Below are 26,185 nucleotides of genomic sequence, written 5' to 3' on the forward strand. Positions count from 1 at the left end.
CTGCTAAGTAAGGGCTTCTTTTATGTTTCTGTGCTAGGAGCTGCTCTGCTTCTTATTACAGGTTCTGGCAGGAACCTTTAGCACTTGTTTTAGCCTCAGACTGCTCTGCTGTGCACTAATGAATTGTTCTCTCTCTCTCTTTCTCTGTGTGTTTAGCAGGTTAAAATGCTGACAGGACACAATGTTAAAAGTAAGTATTTTCATGCATTTCCTCTTATTAATTGAATGATAATCAGAACTACTCTAGAGCAGAAGAACAGGGCTGTGTAGGCAGTTTTTCAAACTCAGTCCGGCGTCCTCAAAAAAAGGAAATGTAAGGAAAGGCAAGAAAGATGCTGCGTTCATGTTTTATGGGGGGAAACGGGTTGATTTGATGACTCAATCGAGCTGTTTATGTGTTTGAACTTGTTTGCATAGGCCTCCAAATGGCTTGTTTCTGGTTCCTCGCGGTCAGCTTTGTGAGGTTTTTAATTTTGCTTCATGCAGAAGCAATCAAAGAGGCAAACACACCCCAGTGTTCGACAGGAAGGTGCCGCTTCAGAAAACAAATCAAGCAGTTCTGAGGAAAAACCTTGTGTGCGGCAAACAAAATCCTCCTACAGGAGCAGTTTTGGTTTTCAAATCTTATTTTTAGTTCATGTTCAGCTGTTAACTAAAAGAAGCGACACAAATCAAGGTTATTGCATTTGAAATTAGGTCACAGATTTTTATTTGTTTTAAACAAAATCATATATTTTTTTATCCAATGAGATTTTTTTTGTGTGTCTGAATCATAAATAATCTAATTTCATAGTAACAAACGACAACTTAAGGATATGTTTTATTCTAGGAATCCATTTTTTTAAGTTTGGGGTTTAACAAATTAAAAATGGTGCCTTGGTGGCTTTTAGGCTAAATTAAGTAGAAGTTTGGTACTCTGCTCTCCTTCCAAGAGTCAAATGACAAGATTGCATTAACATAAAAAATTCCTGTTGTGTATAAACTGGAAATGGACAAAACAGCTGCTCAGCTGGATATGGTTGACACTTAGGTGCCCTTCTTGTCATATTACCTGATTTTCATGCACGACATCATGCTTGCGAGGTTTGGAGCGTGCATTTGTGAGCCATCAAAATTCACGCACACATTTGTAAACCTTTGTGAGACTAGTTACACACGATCACACACCAGGAGTTTATTCCTCACCCAAGTTTGCATGTTGACGCACACCAACGAATGATTTAGCAGATTGTAATTGGTTAACATAAGCAGATGAATCACGGCCGAACAGATTAAAGAGCATAAAGTGATAACGTGTGTCAGCGCCTTACCGTTCCTACATGCCTCGGTAACTTTTCGTTGGTTGGCCTGTCCCTCAGGTGGAGTCATGTTTCATCACGGCCAAAGAAGACTGACTGAGTACATCTTCAGATATTCGTTTTTAGCCGACGGGGAGGGGAAGAGCTCCTCTTCCCAATCAACCAATCACGATGCTGGACACCAAACGGCCGCTGGGTCACTACTGATGTATAGATGTGATTCTGTGTGCGTCTGTTCACTGTGATTTTACTTTTGTTTTGATTATTTTTGATTTGATCACGCATAGCTAAATGAGGAATCTGAAACCTACTGATCTGTACTGTAGCATGTGTGTGCGCTCAGCATTTTTCTTTAATAAGCCACGAGTAAGGTTCGAGTAAGTGAGAAGAAAGATGTTTGTAAAGGTGTAAAGAGCACGAAGGCTTCAGGATGAGGAAGGAGATAAAGCATGTAACATATGAGGTGGAGGAAGAGGAGAAGTCAAAGACTAGAGGCGAGCTGTAAAGTTTTAAGATTTGGCACTGTGTGCTTAGTATTTATTGCTTTAATTTGTTGAGGTTTTTGCCATTTATTCTTCCGGTTTGATTGTTTTTGTGTGTACGAGTGTCGTCGGGTCCTGCTGAGACGATAAGCTTTAATGGGATGTCTACTGCTGCGTCAAGTCCGGCAGAGTGGAGAGTTAAGGTCCTGGTGTCTAAAAACACAGGCTGTATGTAGAAGATGGGCATCGTGTCACCACTTTCTTCCATTGTACAAAATCTAGAAAATATTATGGAAAAGTGGAAAATCTTCAGCTTATGGCTTTCTAGTTCAGCATTATTTGCGGCTGCTCTCTCTGCTCTGTCTAGATGGCTGAAAAGTTCCAACTTCACAGCAGAAATAAGCATGTTTACAGCCTCTTTTATTCTCTATAGCAACCATACCCATTTAAGACAGCTGTACATGGGGTACCATTTCAATAAAGCACCTACTTGAACTATATTGAGCCTTTCAGTTTGGTGTTATTGGGGGCATTTTTATGCACTGATAACCTTGCTTGCTGTGCTGTTAACTGTGCTAAAAGCCTGTGCAAAGAAACCTGTTCTCCAGCTTTAGCAAGTGAAGTTCTAGTATTCTAGGTAGCAGGTATGAGTCTTTAAATTGCCCTCATACAGTCTGTGGATACAGTGCACCATCTCATCTGAATATGGTGACTTCTAGCTCCAAAAAAATGTAGATGAAGATGGCTCAAATGCAAAAAAACACAAGGCTTAAGAACCGCTTCCGTGTCTCTGAACTGATTTGGTGCCTGATCTTGATCACAAATCAAATCCCTCAGCAACTGCTGCATGTTGTCCATCTTTCTGTACAGTCTGTGTGTGAAACCTGCCGGTAATGATAGCAGCTCAGGGTGTTCAGGCCTCCCTGTGTATCCTGGTACTGCAGTGTGTGTAACTTCAACAGGGTCAATTTTACTAAAGAGTAGCAAAGTTGGAAATACTTACACCCACCAAATGAACAGTTAAACATCATATCAACATATTGTATGAGCAGTTTTGCTGGACTTTTCTGTAGCTTTTTGCTTTTCCGTGTGAAAATCTGGATACTTTCACATCATCAAGATGAAGTCTGCCTCTTATGAAGGGTTATAAGTGCTTTGATTTAAGTCAGAAAGTTTGAGAAGACATATATATGCTCTGACTGAACCACACAGGAAACTGTTTTTACTTTAACTTTACTTCAAATCAAAGACATCAGAAGGGATTTATTTAAAATATTCAAAACAATCCAATCCTTTGCTACTTTTTACTGCCTTTTAGAGCTTCCTCCAAAATGCAGGGGATTTGCAGGAGTCGAACTTCTCCGCCCATCAACCCCAAAAATTGTCTGTATTCAAATCCAAAGAGATTTTATTTTATCTGCAGCATGTTTTTAAACACCTGTACAGGTTGTTGGTTTGTTCTCTTTACTGTTTTGTACGTTTTCAGATCGGTTTCCCTCAGCTTTCATCAGCCCTCCAGGTTGTTTGACTGACTTACTGCGACTGGGATTATCACTTTTCGAGTCTGCCAAATGATTGACTGACTGTGTGAGTGAGTTAATAAATACATGAGCTCACGTTTCGTTGCGTGTATGTGTGTGTGAGAAAGTAAGTGAGTGAGAGAAATTGAGTGCGACAGGTCAGGCGCGTCCTGACATGAAGCTGTAAACACCTTCAGCTCTGCGCCTGCTGGAGCTGATGGTGTGAGTGATAAGTGTGCATCTGTGTTTGATCTGCAATAAATAGTATTTAACATCAAACTAGGAGTTTCTTTGGTCTCTGTGTGCACTGGTCTTGATCTCTGGAGGACGAGCAAAGCTCCAAAGTGTATATATAATTACCTCTTCCATGATCTCAGCCCTCGATTCCCCTTCTGGTCTTCTCTGCAGCGCAGTTTGGCCAAACAAACATATCTAATGTAATAAATCTGTAAAACAAGCTGGAGACCGCAGTCCACTGTATTCTTGGAAAGTGATCCATTTGTAAAATTCCTTGACTTCCCTCATCTGGTTTACAGCTTTTCTAAATCCTGTGGATATTGCAGCAACTCACTGAGAACCACCAGAAAAATAAACTATAGGCCAGAGAAACCTGAGAAGTGAGGTGTATGGAGAAGAGTGTTTTTAATCATTCACATGAAGTTCTGGGTCATTAGGAAAACAAAGGCATCATCTATTTTAGACTAGATGACCCAGTAACCTAAAAAATATACACACCAATTTAGGATTTCAGGGCAAAATAAAATAGAGAGGAATATTCCGATCTTTGTTTTATCCAGAAGCACTGCAAAAATTCTTTAATATAGTATTTTAATATATTTTGTGCATACGTTGGATGAGGAGACCAGCAGACATCAATAATAATCGATATCAAGTCAGATATAGAATTAGAAAGAGACTTTTAGGTGGAGGTGGGTTAGAAAACAGGTGTAAATTAAGCAGACTTTATTAATGCCATATTGGGGAAATGCAGACATCACAGCAGCACAAGTGTCAAGAAAACGTGAATTAGAATTAAATGAGAAAAATGAATAAATAAAAACAGTGTACAAATACAAAAACCAAAAAAACTATGAAAGAGTCATTTGTACTTTACAAACAGTTGCGATATACAGCCCTGTGGGGATGCTGAAGCATGTAAAATATTTACTCTAAAACTATGTTAATCTGACTCTTGTTGCATTATGCTGTTGCTATAAAAATAAAAGCTCCTTTAGCTCCCTGAAAAAAACCCTTTACATTTAACTGAATACTATGAAGGCCACAGGCTGAAAGTAATAAAGCTGTTCTTTACACTACAAGTGTTATTGGAGCATCAACCTCTTCAGATGCTTTAGATGCTGATAACATTAAAATATTCTGTTAAACAAGCCCAGTATTTGGAGTCTTACTGAAGTAAATGTGTTGCAAGTAGAAGGAACTCTTATGAAAAGTGGCTTTAAAGAGTGCCATATTTATCCTGTTACTGGACTGGTTTATGTGTCAACATTTATCAGGCAATAACCCCAGATCAGATCTGAAGAGTGAAATGGCCTCGTGTTTAAAAATTTACTCTGTATTTCAGTATCAGATTTAAGAGTGAAAACAACAGAAAATGAGGAATACAGGAGAGTACAAAGACTTTGTGTGAGGGACCGTAAAATCAAACTTTAGCTTCCATTTACATTTATAGGAAAATGAGAAATCGTACACCTTCCTCTCATGAGAACAGGAAGGCTGCGCAGAGGGTAATTAACACTGCCTGAGAAATCACTGGCTGCCCTCTGCCACCGCTGGAGGCCATCGCCAGCTCCTCCTGTCTCATGAAAACCAGGGCCATCACAGGTGACCCCTCCCACCTCGCCCACCACCTGTTTGACCTGCTGCCCTCTGGTTGTCGCCTCAGGTCAATCAGGTCCCACACCTCCAGACTCACTAACAGCTTCTTCCCCTGGGCCATTTGGACTGTCAACAAACACTACCCCTACCAAAAAAAAAAGAGTTTTTTGGCAATTATTTCATGGTTCAGGCTTCACAGGATTAACAGAACAATTAAATATCAACCTAACATGTGCACACATTTAAATAATCTAGCAATTTGTCTCTATTCTTGCTTAATTTTGACATTTTGATGCCAAATTTGAATACCCAAAGAGGCAAAAACATCCAGACGCTTCCCTGTGAAATGTAATGGAGTAGACGTCTGTAATAAAAGTTAATTAATATTTAAATTGAGTCAAAGCTGAGTAAAAGTTACTCTCTTACTACTTTGGCTCTCAAACGTCAGCCATTTAAAGAATGACACGAATGTGAGGGCAGCACAATAAGAGCTGCAGTCTGACCAAAAAAGTCCAACATTTCCTCCAAAAGGATCACACACACACACACACACACACACAAGGTTCTGTAAGTACACCCACTGCTTTTATGTTTAAACTCTCCCTGATTTAGTGTCCTCATCAGTAACGATCAGCAGCTCACACTTTTCCCAGGAGCTTCCCTCAGAGGTCATGACTCTGTGGAGCGTATGCAGGGGGGGTTTAAACTATAGCCTGAATACAGCTCATTGAGACTGTCTGTTGTTGGTGACCTCACTGACTGCTATAAATAACCCCCCCCCCATCCAGCAGTACACCGCCTCATACGCTCACAGACACCCAGAGCTGTTGTGACCCTGTGTGGTATAAAGATCAGTTTAGCCTCTTCTTCCCAGAGGTCAAACTGGGATTAAAGTCCCGTCAGGAGACATAATCAATTTCTTTTCATGTTTATAATAAAATAAAAGTCTCCTGCATCTGACAGTTTATCAATGAATGAGCTTACTAAATATGTAGGTCACTTATCAGGGAAAAACAATCAAATATTTGCTTATTTGAACACATTATATACGAATAAAAATGCTCTGTAGTTTAGCTATCAGAGGTCTCCCTGTTGCTTTTTTATGACAGCATATGGACTGAATAAAAAAAAACAGTTTAGTGTGAAGATGATGAAAATATTTGTTTATTCCAATTTAGTTTTTAAAACATGAATTTATGCTTTGATTTCAGATGTGATGAATATTGCATATTTGTCTCTAAACAGCTGCTTCTGATGGTATTCAGACCCATTTTGACATTTTGTCAATTTAAAGTATAATCTACAGCATAATCAGGTCAAAAACTGAACATTTTCATTTGATATTATTCAGTTTTATTTATAACTGGATTGAAAACACCTTTTTAGAAGTTAAAGATTCTCAGTGGACAGGGATGTAAAACATTCGGAATAAATTGTTTATCGTGCTTTCGCTTGTAGCTCCATTAATAAACACCTGAGATCACAATAAAAAGGTTAGATAAAAAAAGTAAAACTTCCCAGTATCAGTTGTGTTAACAGCTTCATTATCTTGGGCTGGTGATCTACTATTGCTTCTTTTATTCAGAGAAAATGACGCTGCTGTGTTATTTCTAAACTGGAGTTTTGTTATCCACTTTATCAGGTTGTTCTAAAAAAACAACAAACAAACAAACAAACCCTGAAATACCTTCAGCTGATCCAAAATGATGAGGCAAGAGTGCTGACAGGCATCAGATATCCTTCTTCTCACATATAAAGTCCTCAAAAATCAAACCCCATCACATGTTCAAGCCTTCCTATTGTCCTAATAGAGCACTTCACTGTCAGGCTGCAGACTGGTGGTTACTAGAGTTTCTCAAAGCAGAGCTTTCAGCTATCAGGCCCCTCTTATGTCAAACCAGCTTCAGGATTTGGATTTACCCTTAAGACTAAAATTCAAAATGTTGTTTTTGATAAGTTTAGAGTTAGAGCTGGATATGGTGAGTCTGAAACACCCCTCAGTTACAATGACGTGAAAACAAAAGCTTTTCACAAAACAATCTGAAGACCCATGACAAACTAAGTACCCCCTCTTCCTTTAAGAGGGTAAATAGCTACCAGGTGCTGCTAATCAAACTCTCTTGATTAATTGATCCTCTGCATGTCTCTAAAGGCTGACATTTGATATGTTTTCTGGTCCAGTCAGGTTTGTGTTAACTCCACAATCCTCCCAGGATGTGGATGTCCCAGCAAATTCACAGCAACCCTCAGAGAAACTGCAAAACCCCCCAAAGAGCTACGTCTCAGACTCTATAGGCCTGAGATAGCATGTTCAATGTTAAAGATCTTGACAGTACAATTAGAAAAAGGGTTGCCAGGAGAAGTTTGCAAAGTTGCCTCTGAACAAACAGCAGGACTCCTGGAACAATGGGCCTCATTTACTAATAATTCTGTGGAAACATTTCTGCCCTGCACAGAAAATGACTTTGCACTCAAAGATTTATGAAATGTGCATGCTGACCTATTTTTTTCCTCACCGTCACACATAAGTTAGTAAATCAGAATCATTCTGAACCAACAGTCTTGTGCAGTCATACAATTTGCATACTCGCTGCATACTGCCCCGTCCCCTCTCTATATAAGGACTACCTCCAGGTGAAGCAGAGAAAGTGGTGAAATGCAAGAAAAAGAAGAGTTCAGAGTTCCAAGGAGAAGCCAGAAGAGGCACAGCTTTCCAAAGCAAAGTGTTTTCACGGGAGTGACGACCATTTAATAAATGACCACATAAATAAAAACTCTAAAATTACAGGAGACACAGACTGTGAAAACAAAGGTTTGAGACAGATTAACAGATTACAAGAAAACTAGTGGAGGCCAGAACCATGTGATCTGTCAACCTCCATGATGATACTGTAAGTGGCATCAAGGAATGACAAAAGTCTTTTTTAATGAAAGAAGAGTTCAGTCATTCAGGAGGGGCTGAGATTAAATCTACAATCATACCAGACATGTCCTGCTGGGAGGAGTAGCTCCAGGACATGCTGGAGAGATTGTATCTATCTGCTAGCCTGGGAATGTCAAGGTGTTCCCCCAGATAAGCTGGAGAAGCTGGCTGGGGAGAGCCAGGTCTGGGCTGCTCTGCTTAAGCTGCTGCCCTGCGACCCGGCCCTCGATAATTGGAAGATTAAGTAGTGTAGTTTAAAGCCTATGCTTTTCTATTTAGTATGTTATTTTCTTTAAATGCATTCTATTATAATTAGGAGTGTTTGTGGCTTACTGTAGTTTGGAAAACTCTAAATAATGACTAAAAGCCAATATTAAAAAGAATTACATTTGATTTAGTTATTATTGTTATTATTATTAGCAGTATTATAGTCGGCCTATTTCTTTAAAGACCTGTCATTTATTCGTACACATGGCCAGAGAGACTTATATTAGTTCCTAAAGTACGAACAATTTCAAGTAAAATTTTTCTTGATAAATCACAGATTTGGTCATCTGTGCAGCAGCTAAGGTTGAACGCAAGCACAGCAGCTAATCTGCAACAGAATGGCTGAAAAAGAAAAGAATCAAGTAGCCCAGAAGAAGTCCAGACCTCAATGTGATTGAAATGCTGTGGCAGGACCTTAAGAGAGGTATGCATAAACGAATGCCTGCAAGGGCTGCATGCAGACACAACAACCTTCAACAGGAGTACAGGAAAGCTTTTATTTTGTCCAGCAGCAAAATGCAAGGACAAGAAGGTCACAAATCACTTTAGGTTCATGATAAAAACCTTCAAAACAAATGTATAGAATATAATATTTACTTAATCAAATCTTGTGATTTTTTTTGGAGTAGGCTGATATTTTTAACAGCTGGGGCAAACTGAAAATGTTGAGGTGATAGCGCTGAGATGGGCACATTATCATTTCTAAGGGAATCCTTTCACACGCTCCTCAGTCCAATCCAGCTGTTATTTTGTAAATAGGACAAAAATTAGACCACCTGTCAGAGCAGGAATTCTTCCCGCTAATTCCAAACTTTTTCTCCATTTGCAGAGCACATCGCAGCGGTGAGCGAGCAGGTTTCAACGTGTTGCATCAGGCTGAACTTCACCTGTTGAGAAAGCAGTGACACCAGAAGAAAGTAACCTGCCAAACAAGAAACAAGTCGGTGTGGGTGCTGCAGGTGAAGATAGGCAGCCAAGAGAAAGGTACAGCAGCTCGCTGTGAAGCCGTCTCATCCAAGAAAACAACATTTTTTCTCCAATATAGTTCCCCCAAATCACAAAGGGGATCAGAAGCATCATGAGGTGATTAGAGAGGTAAGAAATAAGCATTTTTTTTTTTTTTTAGATTTTTCTGCACATAGCTTTGTTTTTACATGAAGTACCGTAACACAAGTCCTCAAGCAGAAGTAACCCCTTCTACACTGCCTCCCTCCAAAACTACAAGTCCCTTCACGTTCCTGCCCCACAGCATCTCTTTGACCTCCTTAATCTCTGCTCCCCCTCCTGAAATCTTCGGTCCTTGTGTGTTTTTTGTCCTCTCCTGGCTGCAGACTTCAGGGGATCTGATGCTGCAGACCTCTAAAAAAAATCCCTCAAACCCATAATAACTTAAATCATTGCACAAAACACACATTTTCAGACATTTTTACCCTCTAGCCATTATGTTAGATTACATTAGGGTCAATCCAGCTTAATAAAAATGGTTGGTGGGTAAAACTATAAGAGTAAAGCAGTAAATGAACAGGGGAAAAAAGAAAAATAAGGAAATATTAATTCAACATAAAATCAATTTAATAAAAATAAAAAAATCCCATTGGAATTGTGCCAGGGAGGACACACAGCTCTTAAACAGTACGAAAAAAACATGTAAAATGCTAGAAAAGTGGACCCACGTGTATAATGAATAGTGTGCAGTGGATACAGAGTGTATCCCATGCATCCACTATAAAAATGATAGTGAAAAAACTGCAAATTCATATTTTTACGCATTACCTAATTAAATCTTACGCTAAAGAACTCAGTCCTACATTTCAGGTTATTTTTTAATGAATCCTTGCAAATACAACATGTGCCATCTCTTTGGGAAGAAACTGTCGTGGTTCCTGTCTCTAAATCTAGTCGTCCAGAAGTTCTAAACGACTTCAGGCCTGTTGCCTCAGCTGTGATAAACGTCTTTGAAAAAACCATCAGAAGTGTGATTATGGAAGAGACTGAACAACAGCTGGATCCAATGTAATTTGCATATAGGCCCAACAGAGGAGTGGAAGATTCGCTTTTGACTTAATTAAATCTGATTCTTAAACATGTAGAGAGTAAAGGGACTTTTGCATCGATTTTTCTTCTGCTTTTAATACAATACAGCCCCATATTTTAATTAAAAGACTTTTAGAACAGTTTGAAATCAGGAAAAACCTGGTGGGCTGAATTTTTGATTTTTTAACTGACAGGTCACAAAGAGTGAGAATAAATGGGATTCTGTCTGACCCAGTGTTCTCCTCAAGAGTGTGTCTTATCGCCCTTATTACTCATTCTCTACACAAGCACGTGTCAGAGCAGATATGAAAACAGGGTCATTATTAAATATGCAGATGACTATGCTATTGTCAGCTTACTGAAAGAGGGTGAAACTAACCACGGTCCACTGATTGATGACTTTGTTCAGTGGTGTGAGGAATCTTATCTCCAATTGAACATATCTAAAACAAAAGATTTGGTTATTGATTGTAGTAAACAACAAAACGGGCACGGAGTCACTTTTATTAAAGGTCAGAAAATAGAGCAAATGCAATCATATAAATATCTTGGGACCATAATCAATGAAAAACTGAACTTGGATGAGAATTGCAAATCGGTCTGTAAACAGGGTCATCAGCATCTTTTCTGCCTCAGGAAACTTGCTCATTTCCTGATTGACCAGAAATTTGTAACTTTGTTTTAACGTTCTTTTATTGAGTCTGTTTTATCTTTTTGTTTGGTGGCATGGTTCGGTCAGACCTTTGTCACAGAAAAAAACTCACTGAATCAGGTAGTGAGATGGTCCAGTCGTATGACAGGTGAGTCACAGTCCCGTTTAGCCTCCCTGTACTCTAAACAGGTGCAACAGATGGCTTTATCAATGCTTAAAAATGGTTCCCATCCTCTACGGGGTGAATTTCAGCTTCTTTCCTTAGGACGGACAGGACAAAGCATTATAAAAACATAGCAAATTTACCTATGGGTATAAATAAAGTAACGTTAACCTTAACCTTTTATACCAGGTATTATAAATCTGTTAAATAAACCCAGGTGACACGATGTAGTATGATACAGTAGTGTCACTTGCACACAGCAGATAGTGTGACTACACATTCTTGTTATTAGTTTCTGTAATTGTGATGCCTTTATTGTTGTGAGTATTTTTCACGGACAGGCACAAATTGCATTTTAAAGCCAAGACTGCTTCTATAAACATCGTAGCAAAAATGCACCAATTTTGATGTCTATGATGTAGAGCTACAGAAAGAACCATCTTTGCCTTATGTTGATTCTTCCTTTTTACTCGCACTTTGAAACCAGGCTCATCTTCTACATGTGATTCCTTCTGTGTTAAAACACTTTTATAACAGAGATTTTATCCCATGTTTCCTCCTGTGTATATAGAAATATGCATTTTATTAAAATTCATATACTAAAATTCTTACTTATTAAGTTTCCTCCTGTATTGTATCACCTTTTTACAGTATTTAACTGCATTTAACCTTTAATTATTAATATAAATTGTTCAATTTATTTCAGCTCACTGTTTTATATTAGGCTATTATATTGCACTTTATTGATTTTTTATTGGACTTTTTCCTCTTTAGTTGAGCTCCAGTCTGTTGGATAATATTTAACTTTAGTCATATTTTTTTTTTTTTTTTAGCTTGTCTACTGGAAATAATTAAACTATTTTCTTTAATTTCCCCCCTCTGTAATACAGGAATTTACCCACTTCTGAGTTAAATAAAGAAGATTTTATTTTAAATTCATCCAGCCAGCTGAATCTTAAAACACTGTAAACAACTGCACGGGTTAAAGCGGGCTCCCGAGGCAGCTCTGAACTGAAGCTCATTTTCTACACACCAACTGAAGCTCATTTTCTACACACCTGTCTCCTATATGTTTTTATGGCAAGCCATTTCGGCGTTTTGAATAATCAAACGGCGTTTTTTTACACCATTTCATAACCAGACGTGTTACAAAACTCGCGATATTTGGCTGAAATGGCTTGCTTCCGCAGCCTCTGCAGTTCGAGAAAGTCAGCGGGAGGGGGGAGAGAGAGAGAGATTGAGTTGTGTGTGTGAGAGAACGCCGACGGGAGCGCGCAGCAACGGAGAGAGAAGACCCGTTTGAACGCGAGGAGAGAGAGAGAGAGAGTTTGAGTGCGAGTGGGTGTGAGAGAGAGAGATCGAGAGTGAACGAGAGGAGAGAGAGCGACGACCGTGAGGGTCCGGGTGCCTGAGGGACGGACGACACGGTAAATATAAACGTTACATTTTGAACGCACACCGGCACCCGTTACAGCCGTTAAGTTAGCTAATATTCACCTCCTAAAGTCGTCGCGCGCTCCGGAGCCAAATCGTCGGTTCCGTTTTAGCAGATGATGTGCGCGTGAAGACGGAGCGGTACACGGGGCGAGTGAACTTGGGGACTTCTTTTGTACAGTGGGAGGAAAATCACCGCCACCGGACAGCCGTTATATAACGGATGCTTATTAACCGATGTCCGGCGGAGGATACTAGCCCTGCTCCCTCCGCCAGGCTTCTGCCCCCCCGCAGCCACCAGCAGGTAACGTTAAACCGGAGCGCACCGTCCTCTTCGTTCACCAGATGCAGACAGACACATCAGCGCGCGGAGCCGGAGTCTAGGCGCGTGAACAAGCAGGCGGGGGCGCGCATGCCGGGGTTAACGGGTGCATTCGGTCTGAGACGCGCCCCCGTGTGTGTTTTTTACCTGACCCAGTAAAGCTTATCGTCGCTACACACTCAGACACGTGCCTCTCACCAGCTGCCCGCCCCGCAAACACCCCAGCCGGGATTATACACCGGTTATAAGAGGCCGTCCGGTAAAGGCCACGTGAGGTCGCTCACAATATTAATTGTTATATACTGCACGTTGTCAAGGTAGCAGGAGCAATAACCACACTTCCGGATGGGGCGTTTAAAATAAAAGTCGACACAAAGGCGTTTGTTTGACTACTTAACGGTACTTAATCACAATATGACATTATTATAATCTTTAAAATTTATCTGACGGAATTTATTTTGCTACAAAGATATCTGCAGTATTTTATTATATTTTGAATATGCTGATTATATTTGGGCTTGTAAAATGTCAGGAAACTAAGAAAAACACGTTGTCCATGAAATCCCCAAATTATACCATCTTAAAAAAATGTCACAAAAGATTGAAAAACATAAAATCTTTTATTTTAATAGTTTGAATAACTGAATTTTACACAATTTTGACATAAAAGAAAACTAAAGGAACAAGAAAGAGGTGATTTAAGTGGCCATTTTTCTAAATAAAGTTCCACATTTAGATAATTTTACAAGTGGGCAATGTTTAGAAATACAATTCCCTTTTGTCACAAGAAAAGTAATACATAAATGAGAAAGTAAATATAAATAAATATAAATTAATTTGTTATAAATCTGAAAATCTACTTCTGTTATCTTTGTCTGTCGATCTCTGTTTTCATTAATATCAAAGCATTCCATGGGTGTGTTTTAAATAACATATCCCTTACTGCTTGAATCCAGAAAGGCCTCTTATCCCAATACTGCTGAAAGAATTTAAGATCTGTTTGTTTATATGTTGAATGTGATGGTAATTATTTTAGAAATTTCATTTCATATCTGTGCAAAATTTGGCTAAAACACTCAACTAGTTAATTATGTATAATTTATTAGTTGAGAAATAGAGATTGGGGAATGATATGAATATTAATAATACGTTTAAATGTAATTTCTTTTACAAAATTCTATGCACGATCTAACTGGACATCATTCTGCAACAACATATACGTTTAAAAATGTAAATATCTCAATCTGACAACTTTAAGAACACACAAGATATTAATAATATGTTTCCCACCTTGTTTTCTTTTAACTATAAACATGGTTGTAGTACCTTATTTTTTTGCATATGGTCAAATGTTACACCAGAGGGTGAGGTGTGTTGTGAGTATTTTGTCCTCAGATGACCTGTGTATTTGCAAAATCTGTGAAAAAGTTCTGTGAGTACAGATAACTAAGTGCTACAGTTTGGGAAATGTGCATAATTGTAAACCTAATTTAGAAAAAAAGAATTGGTCAGTGTTTTCATCACTTAAAAGAAAAGTAGTGTTTTGCCTTGATTTGTAAAACAACAATAATAACAGGATAAAAACATTTGCAAACAAACAACGCAATTTATCTTTTTAATAGGATGTAATGCTTTTATTGTGAAAACTAATCACTTATCACTTATGTTCCTGTCTTGTCGCTGCCTTATTCTCATTACCTTAACCTTCCTCTGAAGCTTTTTCTCTGCGCAACCATTTCTCCTCCCACCAATGCAGGCTTCTGCTTGGGCCTTTGACTAGGGGCTAATTTAAACCACTGCTGACATGAAGACTGGAACAATTTAAATCAGTGTATATTGACTTGCTATAGGAGGGTGAGGTGTGACCTAAATACTTAGGACTTGGAAGAGTTAGGTGGCTTGCAGCCTGGAGTTTGTGCAGGGTGCCCCCGGGAATGGCGGGGTGGATACTGTACAACCATTTCTGCAAAGTTTCCACTCCGTGTTTCTGCTGGTAACCCTGGCCCGCCGCCTGTTGTCTTTACAGTAGGTGATGTAAGGCCTGAGCATGAGGAGTGACATACTGTACAATGCATCCTGAGTAAAGCCAGACACACTGGCTGCGCTCACACTGCGCTCGAATCCAGATCACTGCTGAAGTCTACAACACCACATTTTGAAGCTCCTTTTTGGGATGAGTTTCTGACACCTGTCTGAACAAATCACACTCACAAAAGCACAGAAACAACAGACTTCGCACCTAGCACACTAATCCAGGGGTGTTTATCTGAAAGAGAGGCCATCCTGTATGGTGTAATCCCCAAAGATCAGCTTATCCCTTTAGCCACTGATTTAATCTGTGATTGAGGTTTATTAAACCAGGAGTCAGTACTGATTTAATTAGTGTTATATGTGGACACTCCAAAACCGCAGTTTCAGTCCTTCCCTCCTTTTTTCTTCAGAGGAGATGAAAAACAAACAAAAGAAACCTGGCCACTTTATTATGATTTCCATGTCACTTGTTACCTGAACAATTTTTAGAAATTAAAGCTTCTACCAAACTAATGTGACTTGGATTTCATTGTGGACATTAACCCTTAGGATCAGGATGTTTTCATAACAAGTAGTCCAAATCACAGATTGACATATTAGCAACCAACCTTGTGATGTGGACGCTTTCGCTTTGATGAAGTTTGATCTGTTTTCGGTCTCTTCTTCCTGCAACATGATGGCATTCCTCTGCCCATCGGAGACCCTCAACATGAACAGTTTCCCTGTGCTCATGTGTTTATATTAGTCTAGCCGTAGCTTTGTGCTTTGTGGGTCAGAGTAGAGATGTAGGAAGTTTAGGCTTTGCATGCATATCTGATTTTATTACTCGCCATATATTTGTATTTTATAGCTTATTTAATCTTGTGTGTACCTGCCCGCGGGTAGCTAAATCTGTAACAGGAAAGCTTTTCTCTTGTGAACAGTTCCTGAAAAATAGAGAATAAAACTAAACTGAAGTCACTTAATTTAAGCTCGCAACTCCCCAAGAACTGGTCTGTCTGAGGACAGATCTCAAGACTGGTTTATCCCCGGTTTCAAAAGTGAAGCCAGTGTGGAAGTGTTTTAAATTTGCATTCTTTTAATGACCTGGAGCAAAAAGCCACCCAGATGTATTGAAGTCTATGGGAAAATTAACACCACTAAACACTTTCCCCATGAGTTTATGGTCTCCGTTGCTGTTTTTATTTCATATTAAATGAAAACAATTGTTGATTTTGTAAGTTATAGCTGAGTGCACTGAAGGAGAATGAAGCAGAGTTATTTTTTCTATGATCTGACAAGCATCTGCCTCACGAGCATATGACTCTTTTAAAATATAGTCTGGTTTGACCAATATCTGTACACCCAGTTAAAGTTCCTCTTGTAAGGAGAAAGTTAAGATATAAAAAAGATCCTAAAAATGGTTAATAGAACCATTAGTAGTTAATAGAATGATGAAAATTTCATCTGCTTTGGAAACACCTGACATAGCCCTAAAGCTATTTAAAAAAGCATTGTTAGAGTACTTTTGCATTAAGAGGTCATAACACTGAATAATGGTCACCGTTTGAGCATAGATTTTTGCATTTCTTACATAACTTGCGTTAGTCTTAGTATACTTAACAATATTGCCATAAAAACAAGATTAGCAAGCAGATGCTAGGACATATTCTGACATCTGATGGGAAGAGTCAGTCCTAATAAGGCTCTCTTTCAGTGTTTAAGTGTCTGTCACAGGCATGTCTGGCTTGGTTTTAAGGCATTTCATGTTAGGGCAGGGTAAAACCAGCGTCTTTCCACAAGCAAATCTTGCCACTCAGCAGCCATGAAGTGCCTCCAAATACTAGATTAGTTATTTAAACCAGGACTGACAAAGATGCATCCAAGTCAATAGTTCTTCATTTTTGTGATAACATGCATTTCCATTCCTGATGTTGGGTTTATTAGAAAAGGGTGAAAATAGATAGAAATGAATGCCATTTCTTGATCTAGAGCATAGGTGTTACTCTGTTACTATTAGAGCTGGCCTACTGGTATTACACAGCTAATATATATATTGTTTAGTATTAAGCTTTGCTTGTTCCATATTCAGTTTTTCAGCAAAACGTGTTTTAGTCCATAAGAAAAGATTCATTTTTATATCTGGAGGAATAAATATATTTCAATAAATGTTAATGTTAGCCCGCGACTTTGTTCCAGTTTAGAATTTTGGCCCGCTGTGTATTTGAGTTTGACACCCCTGATCTAGAGGTTTTAAGTAAGTTTCAATAATAAAGATATTTTTGCACAGTTCTTATCTAAACCAGGTTTACACACACACACAAACTCTAACCCTTATAATAATTCAGACAGCCTGCATTTTAAATTAAAATTGGCCATGTAAGACTCGAGTGCAACCTCAAGATATAATAGGAAAAAAATCAGAATAAATTAAAAATAACCTAAACATTTGAAAGTTATGAGAATAAAATGGGGGATACCTAAAACTGTCAGAGTTAAAAGAAAATCTGTAAGATTATTTCTAAATAAGTGATAAAATAGACAGCAATTTAAAAGTAGACGTAACAAGCAGGACCCCTCTTTTAGTGAAAGGTGCAAACCGTCAGCGCATTTTTTCCTAAAGATCAAACGCTGTGCACTAAGGACAACAGTTATGGGACGTGATGGAGTGATGAAAGGCTTTAAAGGAAATAAATCAAACCTAAAACAAACAAGCAGCCAGGACAGAGTAATTTGAACTGGTGTAGGATGTTCACTCGTTTCTGCTGCACTTTGAACCATTGCAATAAGCTTACTTAGAGGAATACAAGCATGCAGGACTATGCATTTGAAGGTTTCTGTGTTTTTCCACTGTGATCTGTTTGCAAATGGAAAGACCATAAACTCAATGAATGTGGAAAAGCTGAGATATAATTTGTTTATTTCAAGGTATCTCAAGTTTTGTGTCATCTATTTTGCAAATCAATCAATTAATTTTAGTTTTCTGCTAAAATTTAAGGGATTGGGGTGAAGGGTTTCTTTCAGCTCGGCGTAAGGTTTCAGCTTTTTAAAATCTTGGCAGTGACCTAGGTGAATGTTTTCAAAATACTGCTTTATACTTAAATAATGCAGTCCAGGTCAGTTGAGATCAAATTGTGCTGCATGTGGCGCATAAACTAAAAAGATGTATATTAAACTTTATTTTCAACAATCATTGGGGCACAGAAACTATACTCACCAGTCAAATCTGATAAAAAGAAATCAAACAAACAAAAAAACAAACACAAAGTTTGCTGACTTTGCCCCTAGTTATACTTCTCCCTCCATCTTCCTCCCATAGATATCAGTTGAATGCCGGGACTCTCTCTTATAATGCCTTTGCTGAAACATAGAGGGACTGAAATGTGATCGCAATCAGTGTTTTAATCTCCCAAGAAGAGCTGCGTCAATAGAGCTGTAATGCTTTCTTTGTTTGCTATCTTAAAATCTGTTTTTTTCCTGTTTGTATCCCTTACATGCAATTTTAAACTGTGAACAGACATGCGCGCAATAGCTTGTTATTCTGCTACAGCGTGTTTTCCAATAATTGTTTGTAAATACCCCTGTAATACACCTAAGTGCCTACAATCTGCCAAAACAGCTGGTAAAAAAACCTTTAGGGCTCACATTTCAAGCCATATGTTTATTAAAAAAAACAGGATTTTATCTTAAAAACATCTTCTGCGGTTATAAAACTGTCCCTGTGCTCACTTTGCTTTGTTCCTGCTCCTTGGTTTCGTCATTAATTACCTTCCATATAACAAAAAATGTTAATGACAACGATGAGATGAGAGGGTGATGAAATGAGAGCCAATATGAGTTCGAGCACTTACAAGGTCACACATGGTTGCCTCTCCACTGAACACCTTTCTCACTGCTGCCTTCCACTCAACCATTCGAGCTCAATAATGAGACACAATGTCCTAGAAAAAGGTTAATTGTTTATCAAATAAAAGCCAAATCGAATGCTTCCCATATATGATAGAGTCTGCTTTATGTCATTGTAATATGAGTATCTGTGGGTTTTAAACTGTTAGACAAAGCAAAAAAATGTAAGATCAAATAAAACTTGTTATGGATATTTATGGAAAATTTTTCTTACTTGTTTGTTGTTTTATATTTTCTTCAATTATAACCCCCCAAAAATATTATATAAACAATTATTGTCAAACATGCCTCAAAAATGCAGAAAATGTAGGACATATAGGAAAAAGAACCAAAACAAAATAAAACGTGATACATGCATTTATGCATTTATTTCTGTATTGATAGTTGTTGGATACAGTGTGATTGGTACCACAAGTACACAGATCTTTGTCATGCTTGTGGTCAGGATTTTGATTTGGCCTTATCTGCAGTCTGAATGCAGCCACTTTGTCTAATAAAATGGGACACTTTCATCAGGTTGCATCAATCACTCTGTGACAGCAGTGATGACAGCTACCCTGATTCCAGCAGACTTCTCTGAAGACACCTGCATGTCTGTTAATATGTCAGGGCTTAGAAGCTGCTTTTCTGCTTCCACCTGGCAAGCACAGTTCACAGAGCCATACCTGTAGTTTACCTGTAATGTGTATGAAGCTGAGAAAGTAAGAAAACAGTAAAAGAAAGATGTCCGTCACATGCTGAGCATGATTCCTTACTCAGACCTGACAAATATGCTCCAGCTGTACATGTACTTATGTGTGTGTTTGTGTGTGTTTTGTCTTTCTTCCCGCAGGAGAGGGGGAGGTCTGAGGGAGTGAGTTATCGTCTGACAGACCGAGACAGGTTGAATGAAGCTGCACCTGGTGCTTCTGAGGGCATTTCCCATGTTTTGATTTGCTCTGTTTTTTTAACTTTCTAAACTTGGTTTCACCGAGCTGTTCCCTGCCATGCCGTCCAACAGTCCTGCTACTGGTGAACCACCCCAGACGCCAGAGAACGACACCTCTAACGATGTGGTGAGCAGGAGCTACAATATAAATAATAATACTGTATTTACTGAAACAGTCTAACTGAATCAGAGTAGCAGTTATGTCTGTCACAGTGTGAAATTTTCACTACAAGATTATTGTAGTCAGAAGAATTCACAATAAAAATGTTATCACAATAAGAGCTACAAAAGCTAGAATGTTAAAAAATTGTAGCTAAATAGATTGACTGAAAAGATCTAAGCCTGATTGCTAACCCAAATTTGTACAAATATGCATGTGTAGAAGCTTTTATTTTTAAAATCTGATACCTTAAAGCTTCCTGGAATAACTGGAGCTTGTATTTAGATCATCTGACATGTTTGGGATGAACCTGATCACTTTTAACAAATATCTAAGGTCTAAAGTTGAAAATCTCAGAGAAAAAGCATCATGATGACTTACTAAAAACTGACTACAAACTGGTAAACATAGCTAAGTCTGGGTTTTATTTTGAAAATCTGACATTTTTAAAAGCAGTCGTCTCACTTGTTGACTATAGAGAAATTTACAAAAAGTACAAATACAATGCCGGCATATCCTAACACCTCTGGAAGAGTCCTAGAAGTACAACAAACGTAAAAAAAAAATATTACATTTAAAAGTCCAGATGTTAACATTTTATTTAATACAACACACAGTACTGTGTATTTATTAATGTCATGTATTTTATTATCCTAAATTTACCATAAAATTCAGAGAACAAACCAAATACATGTTAAAGCCTTTTTAAAATATATTTTTCATGATTGAATAAAATTCAACAAGTACTTACATTTTTAAATAATTAAATATAAGGAAACTGAGTTATTTGAATTATGAAACATTACATCAGTTTTATACTAATTGTCTTGTATGCAGTGACCACAGTAATTATGTGTTACTGTATAAATGTTACTGTATAACGTACAACATTTACCTCTTAAACAGTCAAGTACCCAAACTCAGCTGTACCCCTTGTACAGTTCAGCTCCTGCTGCTTCTGTCACTTTTATCATCACTGCTTCTATTATTATACATATTGAAGGAGTACTACTACTGTTATTTTTGCTGCCACAGATATTATTACAGACACCACCTCTTTTACTACAGCTGTCATTACCACCACTACTTTGGCTTCTTAGCTCATGGTTGAGAGCTTTTTTTAGCCAGCACTCACAGAGAAGCTGGCAAGTCTGACTGTGTGTTTGTAATAACTAAACTTGCAGTTTTTTTATTTACATTCACTACAGGCCTTTCTACTTTCCACACTGTTGTTTGACCACATATACAGTAAACGAGACACAATTTTGGACACAAGTAAGGAGACAGGTGAAAAATGGCTCCATTCATTTGATCTACTGCAGCCCAGGGTGGCCCTCGTCAATCTGTGAGAAATTTGTAGTTTATTCTATAGTCGTGTTGTTATAAAAAGGCCCACCTCAGTTGCCAGCTTCCCCATTCACATGCTGGCATCAGACCAAAACAAAGTTTCCCTTATAGAGCTGTTCTTTCTAACTTCCTGAGGTCTAATTCTCTCATAAAGAGTCGAGCAAAGCCAAGAGAGAAATCGGAGGAAGTCTCAGTTTGAAGACAGAGAGGAAGTGATGGCAAGGAGACACATAAAAGAGGTGTGGGAACCTGACTCATGCCAACTGTAATCTATTGAACAAGACAGGAGCCAGAGGTGCCGGCAGAATAGCTCAGAGAGTAGCTAGCAAGTGTTTTCAGAAAATTTGCCCTTTATGCAAACAGATGGCAGTCTGCTAGTGAGCAAAGCATTCACAAGGAGGTTTTTGGTGTGGCGCTGTATATAAGTTTGCAATCAGTTTCACTTAGCAACTGCTAAGTGGTTGCCAAATGGTTGGTCACCAGTCTCCTGTCTTGTACTACTGGGGCCTTATCCATTTGACCCTTAAGAGTCACATATCCGAAAAATGTTGAAAGGTTAATTTCATGTAATTGGTGGTCACTGCAAAACCTGAAATGCAGCGATTCCCAAAATGTTGACTGTTTGTCTTTTATGTGCCCCCTAACACAAAATTATATTGTAGCTTTCATAGTAATGATAATACATTTTATTTGATTTCTCTTTTCAAAACACAGAAAACAACATCAACTTACATCATGAAATTTACAACTAGAACAACATTAAGAGAGATTAAAATCCTAGAATGATATGAGTGCAAAACATATAAAATTTAAAAAACTTGATAGTTAAAGTTGATATACTGATGTGAACAGGCAATGTTTCGGGCTACGATTTAACTAGTCTAGCTGACAGAGTTGAAGTTGAAGATGAAGCGCAGCGCAGCTAAATACCTTTAAATCCATTGTTGTTATTAACAGCAGCTATTGCCCTTCAAATATATTTGCATCACATTAGTAAGACGATGCAGCCAAAATGCATATCAAAGTATATTAAACAGTTAAGATAGTAAAAAAATCACATCTGAAGGGCGCCACTGACAAGAGCTACTAACATGCAGAGGATAGAACAGCAAGATAAAGTAAGAAATGGATGATTCAATTAAATGCACATCGTGCTAGTTGGGAGTTTATGTAAAGTCGGCTGTGCAAATTCATTCTTGCAAGCTGAACATATGTTTATAGGTTGCATGCCATCCACAATTTTCTGCATGGTAATATACAATCACAGGCTTTCAATACTTCACCAGCAAACCTGTGAGCCCACAGATTTCTTAGGTGCTGAAATCACCAATCAGAGCTAAGGATGAGCTCTGACAAAGTAGATCATCTTTCTTCTCTAATGCCTGTGCCTGTCAGCATTTACAATACGCATATGCTTACAAAGACAGTTTGATGACTGTTAAAAGGTGTGCCCCGGGCGTAACAGCGATATGTAACATCCTAATCATGTGAAAAAATTTTTTTTTATTTCATTTCCACAGCATTTTGTTTAAAAATAAGTTATTTGTGTTTCTGACCAAGTGTGGAGTGTTTATTACCTTCTAGATGTGGGTTTAAACATCCCTTTAGCCACCTACCTGATCTCTCCTGGTGTATGCTGTGAATGCAGAACTAGTAATAACAGTACACAAATTCAGACAGTTTCTCTTTGACGGTTTAAACGAGGTGCAATCAAAAAGCTCCTCAACCATACCTATAAAAAGCAAAAGCTATAAAAAGCAAAAACCTTTTAGCTTCAAGGTTATCTCCATGTGGAGCTGCACCACTCCATTCTCCTTCAGAAAGCTAAGTCTTCGATTTCAGAAAGAGGATGAAGCCAAGTCTCACAAGCTGGGCTGGAGTACAGGGTTCCCCACAGATTCTTTTGAGTTTGGGGCCAGTGGTGGCGTTGTTACTTAAAAAAGTAATGCATTGCGCATTGTGCACCACTTTAAAAAAAGGAATGCGGTATTTTACCTATTTACTCCATGGAAAAAGTAAAAACCGTGGATTAACAGTGTTGTTTGCACCACACTGGCGGCACAGAGCACTGCTTTTGCCTCCGTGACTACAAACACGCAAATTACCAACTCCGGAAGACAATTAAAGCAGCCAAATGTGAGTTCAGGGACAGAGCGGAACAACAATTTGACAATCCTCGGAGAATGTGGCAGGTACGAAGCGCTGACCCCCATCGTGAGCAAATGCTTTGAGAGGCTGGTTGGGGACTTCATCTGCTCTGCACTACCCAACTCATTGGACCCTCTACAATTTGCAAACCGCCACAACAGGTCCACTGATGACGATATAGCCCTGACACTACATACTGCTCTCTCGCAGGTGGAGAAAAGGGACATGTATGTGAGAATGTTTTTTGTACATTACAGCTCAGCATTCAGTACCATCGTTCCCTTGAAGCTGGACAGGAAACTGCAGGACCTAGGATTGAGTACCTCTCTCTGCAGCTGGATTCTTAACTTTTAGTCTGACAGACGCAAAGTGGTCAGACTGGGCAGCATCACCTCATCCCCCGTCATAATGAATACTGGTGCACAACAGGGGTGTGTACTGAGCCCTCTCCTGTACTCACTCTACACCTATGACTGAACGGCCACTAGCAACTCCAACATCATTGTGAAGTTTGCAGACAACACAACAGTGGTGGGTCTTATCACCAAAGGTGATGAAATGGTTTACAGGGAGGAGGTCAGCGCCCTGACACACTGTTGGCGAGAGAACCGTCTCACTCTCAACATCACAAAGACAAACGAGTTGATAGTACACTTCTGGAGAAGTAGAGAAGCACACAACAACATTACCATCAACGGCGCTGCAGTGAAGCGAGTGAGCAGCTTCCGTTTCCTAGTTGTACATCTGGCAGAGGATCTCACATGGTCTGTTCACACGAACAAAAAAGTTCACTTCACATATATGCCATTTCTTTTGCTCAATAGTCATGCTGCTGACCTCTGTATATTTTACTATATATATATATATATATTAGGGGTGCAACGATACACAAAATTCACGGTTCGGTTCGGTTCGATACTTTGGTGTCACGGTTCGATATTTTTTCGATACAAAAAAAATGTTCATGCCTTTTTAATTTGTCATTTATTAAAATTATAAATATATATTTTAACTCAAAAGTACAGTTTTTAAATTTAATGTTGCTGAAACAAAAGTAATTAAAAAAATAAATATATCTCAGGGCTCTCAAAGTTTCAAAATCCCTGGTAGCCCTTCGGGCAGGGACTCTTCAGTTTTTGGTAGCCCAAAATAAATTTAAGTAGCCCGAATAAAAAAGAGAGCAATTTTTTGATTGATGTTTTGTTTCCTTTACAATATTATACATTAAAGTATAATATTCTAAAGGAAACAAAACATTAATCAAAAAATTGTTGAAAAACAAATTACAACATTGTATAAAAATTACAATCATCAACTCAAATACTTGGTTCTAATTGAACAGAAATTTCTATGAACTTGTAAGAACTGTGTAGGACATGAATCAGTCTGTGTCAGATCCTGAATTTGAAATTTCCACTGAAGTCACGGGTAAGAGACAAGTGGAACCAAGATCTAGGCCATTTGCTTTTTGAAGTTTGCAAAGACTGCTAAATTTTGCCAGTGGTAGTTCACTCTTTGCAACATAGTACGCTGTTCTAAACAGATTTTTCAGGTTTATTTTTAGTATGTTATTTGCAATTGGTGTTTGTTCTGGGAAAGATATTGCAGACTGAGCAATAATGCATTTCTTGCATTTCTCATGGGTTCTAATGGGGGCCTTTCTTAAAATGACTGGTCCTAGTAACAAAGGCGCTTGTCGACTCAGAAATCGAGAGAAAACCAACAACACACCCGGCAGAACATTATGTTATTTACACGGGTGCACATAAGTGGTCCGCATGTGCGCATTCGCTGTCAAAATAAAAGACGCGCACCAGATAAGAAGTTGCAACGCGCGTTTGCGTCCATATAAAAAGCACTGTTTTTGTCCGCTAGAGTGGGATTTTCACGGCACATTCCGCACCACATCTCTGTGCGTTCATCATTTGTTTGAAGCCAGCTCACCTCCTGCAACCACTTTTCCGAGAATACGTGCTTCTTTTGTGGTTCGGACTCCTTCTGACATTTGTTTGGAGGTGGAGGAACACCAAAGTAATTGCTTAAAGGAGCTTGCTTCTTCGACATCTTTAAGAGTTCTAAACAAATGTCTGTCCTCCTCCAGAAAATCTTATGTATGCAAACACGCGTTGCAACTTCATATCTTGTGCGCGTTTTTTATTTTTTTTATTTTGATAGTGACTGCGCACCTGCGGACCACTTATGTGCAGTTAGGGTTAGGCTCGTCATATTGCAGCCACAGAAATTATTTTGTCCATGAAACCATAAAGCTGCACTTTCTTTTTGCCTTATAGTCTGATTTGTCATAACTTTTCCATTTTGTGGTAGGCTTTTCTTTGGCTGTCACTTCTTCACCCTGACCTGTCTTATTTGGCTCAGCAGAACTAAAATATATATCCTGCTGCTTTTACACACACACACACACACATACACACACACACACACACACACACACACACATATATAATGGTCAGCGATTCTCTGCGCGATCAACCTCTCATATGTTTAAGCTTGCTGCGGGAGATTTCACTTGTCATGTTTGCATAGTAAACTAACGACTGATAAGACGATGTCAGAGGAATTGGTGCGCAAATTATCATCACTCACCAATCAGTACTGTCGCTCTCTATACACAGTTCGCGCGATTGCAAAGTGAAAGCAAAAAACAAGCGCAAATTCAAACGCGATTTCAATATGCCACATATTGACAGTGGCTCATCGATGCCAATGACATAATTACCCAGCTACATTTCCGAAA

The 26,185-nt window shown here is 38.7% G+C and overlaps 1 protein-coding gene and 1 pseudogene across 7 annotated transcripts in view; both read left to right on the forward strand.

The window, feature by feature from the left end:
• Positions 1-3,582, forward strand: part of dtnba (dystrobrevin, beta a) — a 43,346-nt gene extending 39,764 nt beyond the window's left edge. For 6 of the 7 annotated variants that reach the window (XM_040017031.1, XM_040017028.1, XM_040017035.1 and 3 more), the window contains 2 exons: positions 157-190; positions 1,359-3,582. In XM_040017031.1, coding sequence (XP_039872965.1) covers positions 157-164 — 8 coding nt within the window. In that variant the 3' untranslated portion in view covers positions 165-190; positions 1,359-3,582. The remainder of the gene's footprint in view (positions 1-156; positions 191-1,358) is intronic. The other variant, XM_040017034.1, reaches the window with a different exon arrangement.
• Positions 3,583-12,377: 8,795 nt separating this feature from the next.
• Positions 12,378-26,185, forward strand: part of LOC120724704 — a 91,068-nt pseudogene continuing 77,260 nt past the window's right edge.

Source organism: Simochromis diagramma, unplaced genomic scaffold (assembly GCF_900408965.1).
Source record: "Simochromis diagramma unplaced genomic scaffold, fSimDia1.1 OVJJ01000802.1, whole genome shotgun sequence".
NCBI lineage: Eukaryota > Metazoa > Chordata > Actinopteri > Cichliformes > Cichlidae > Simochromis > Simochromis diagramma.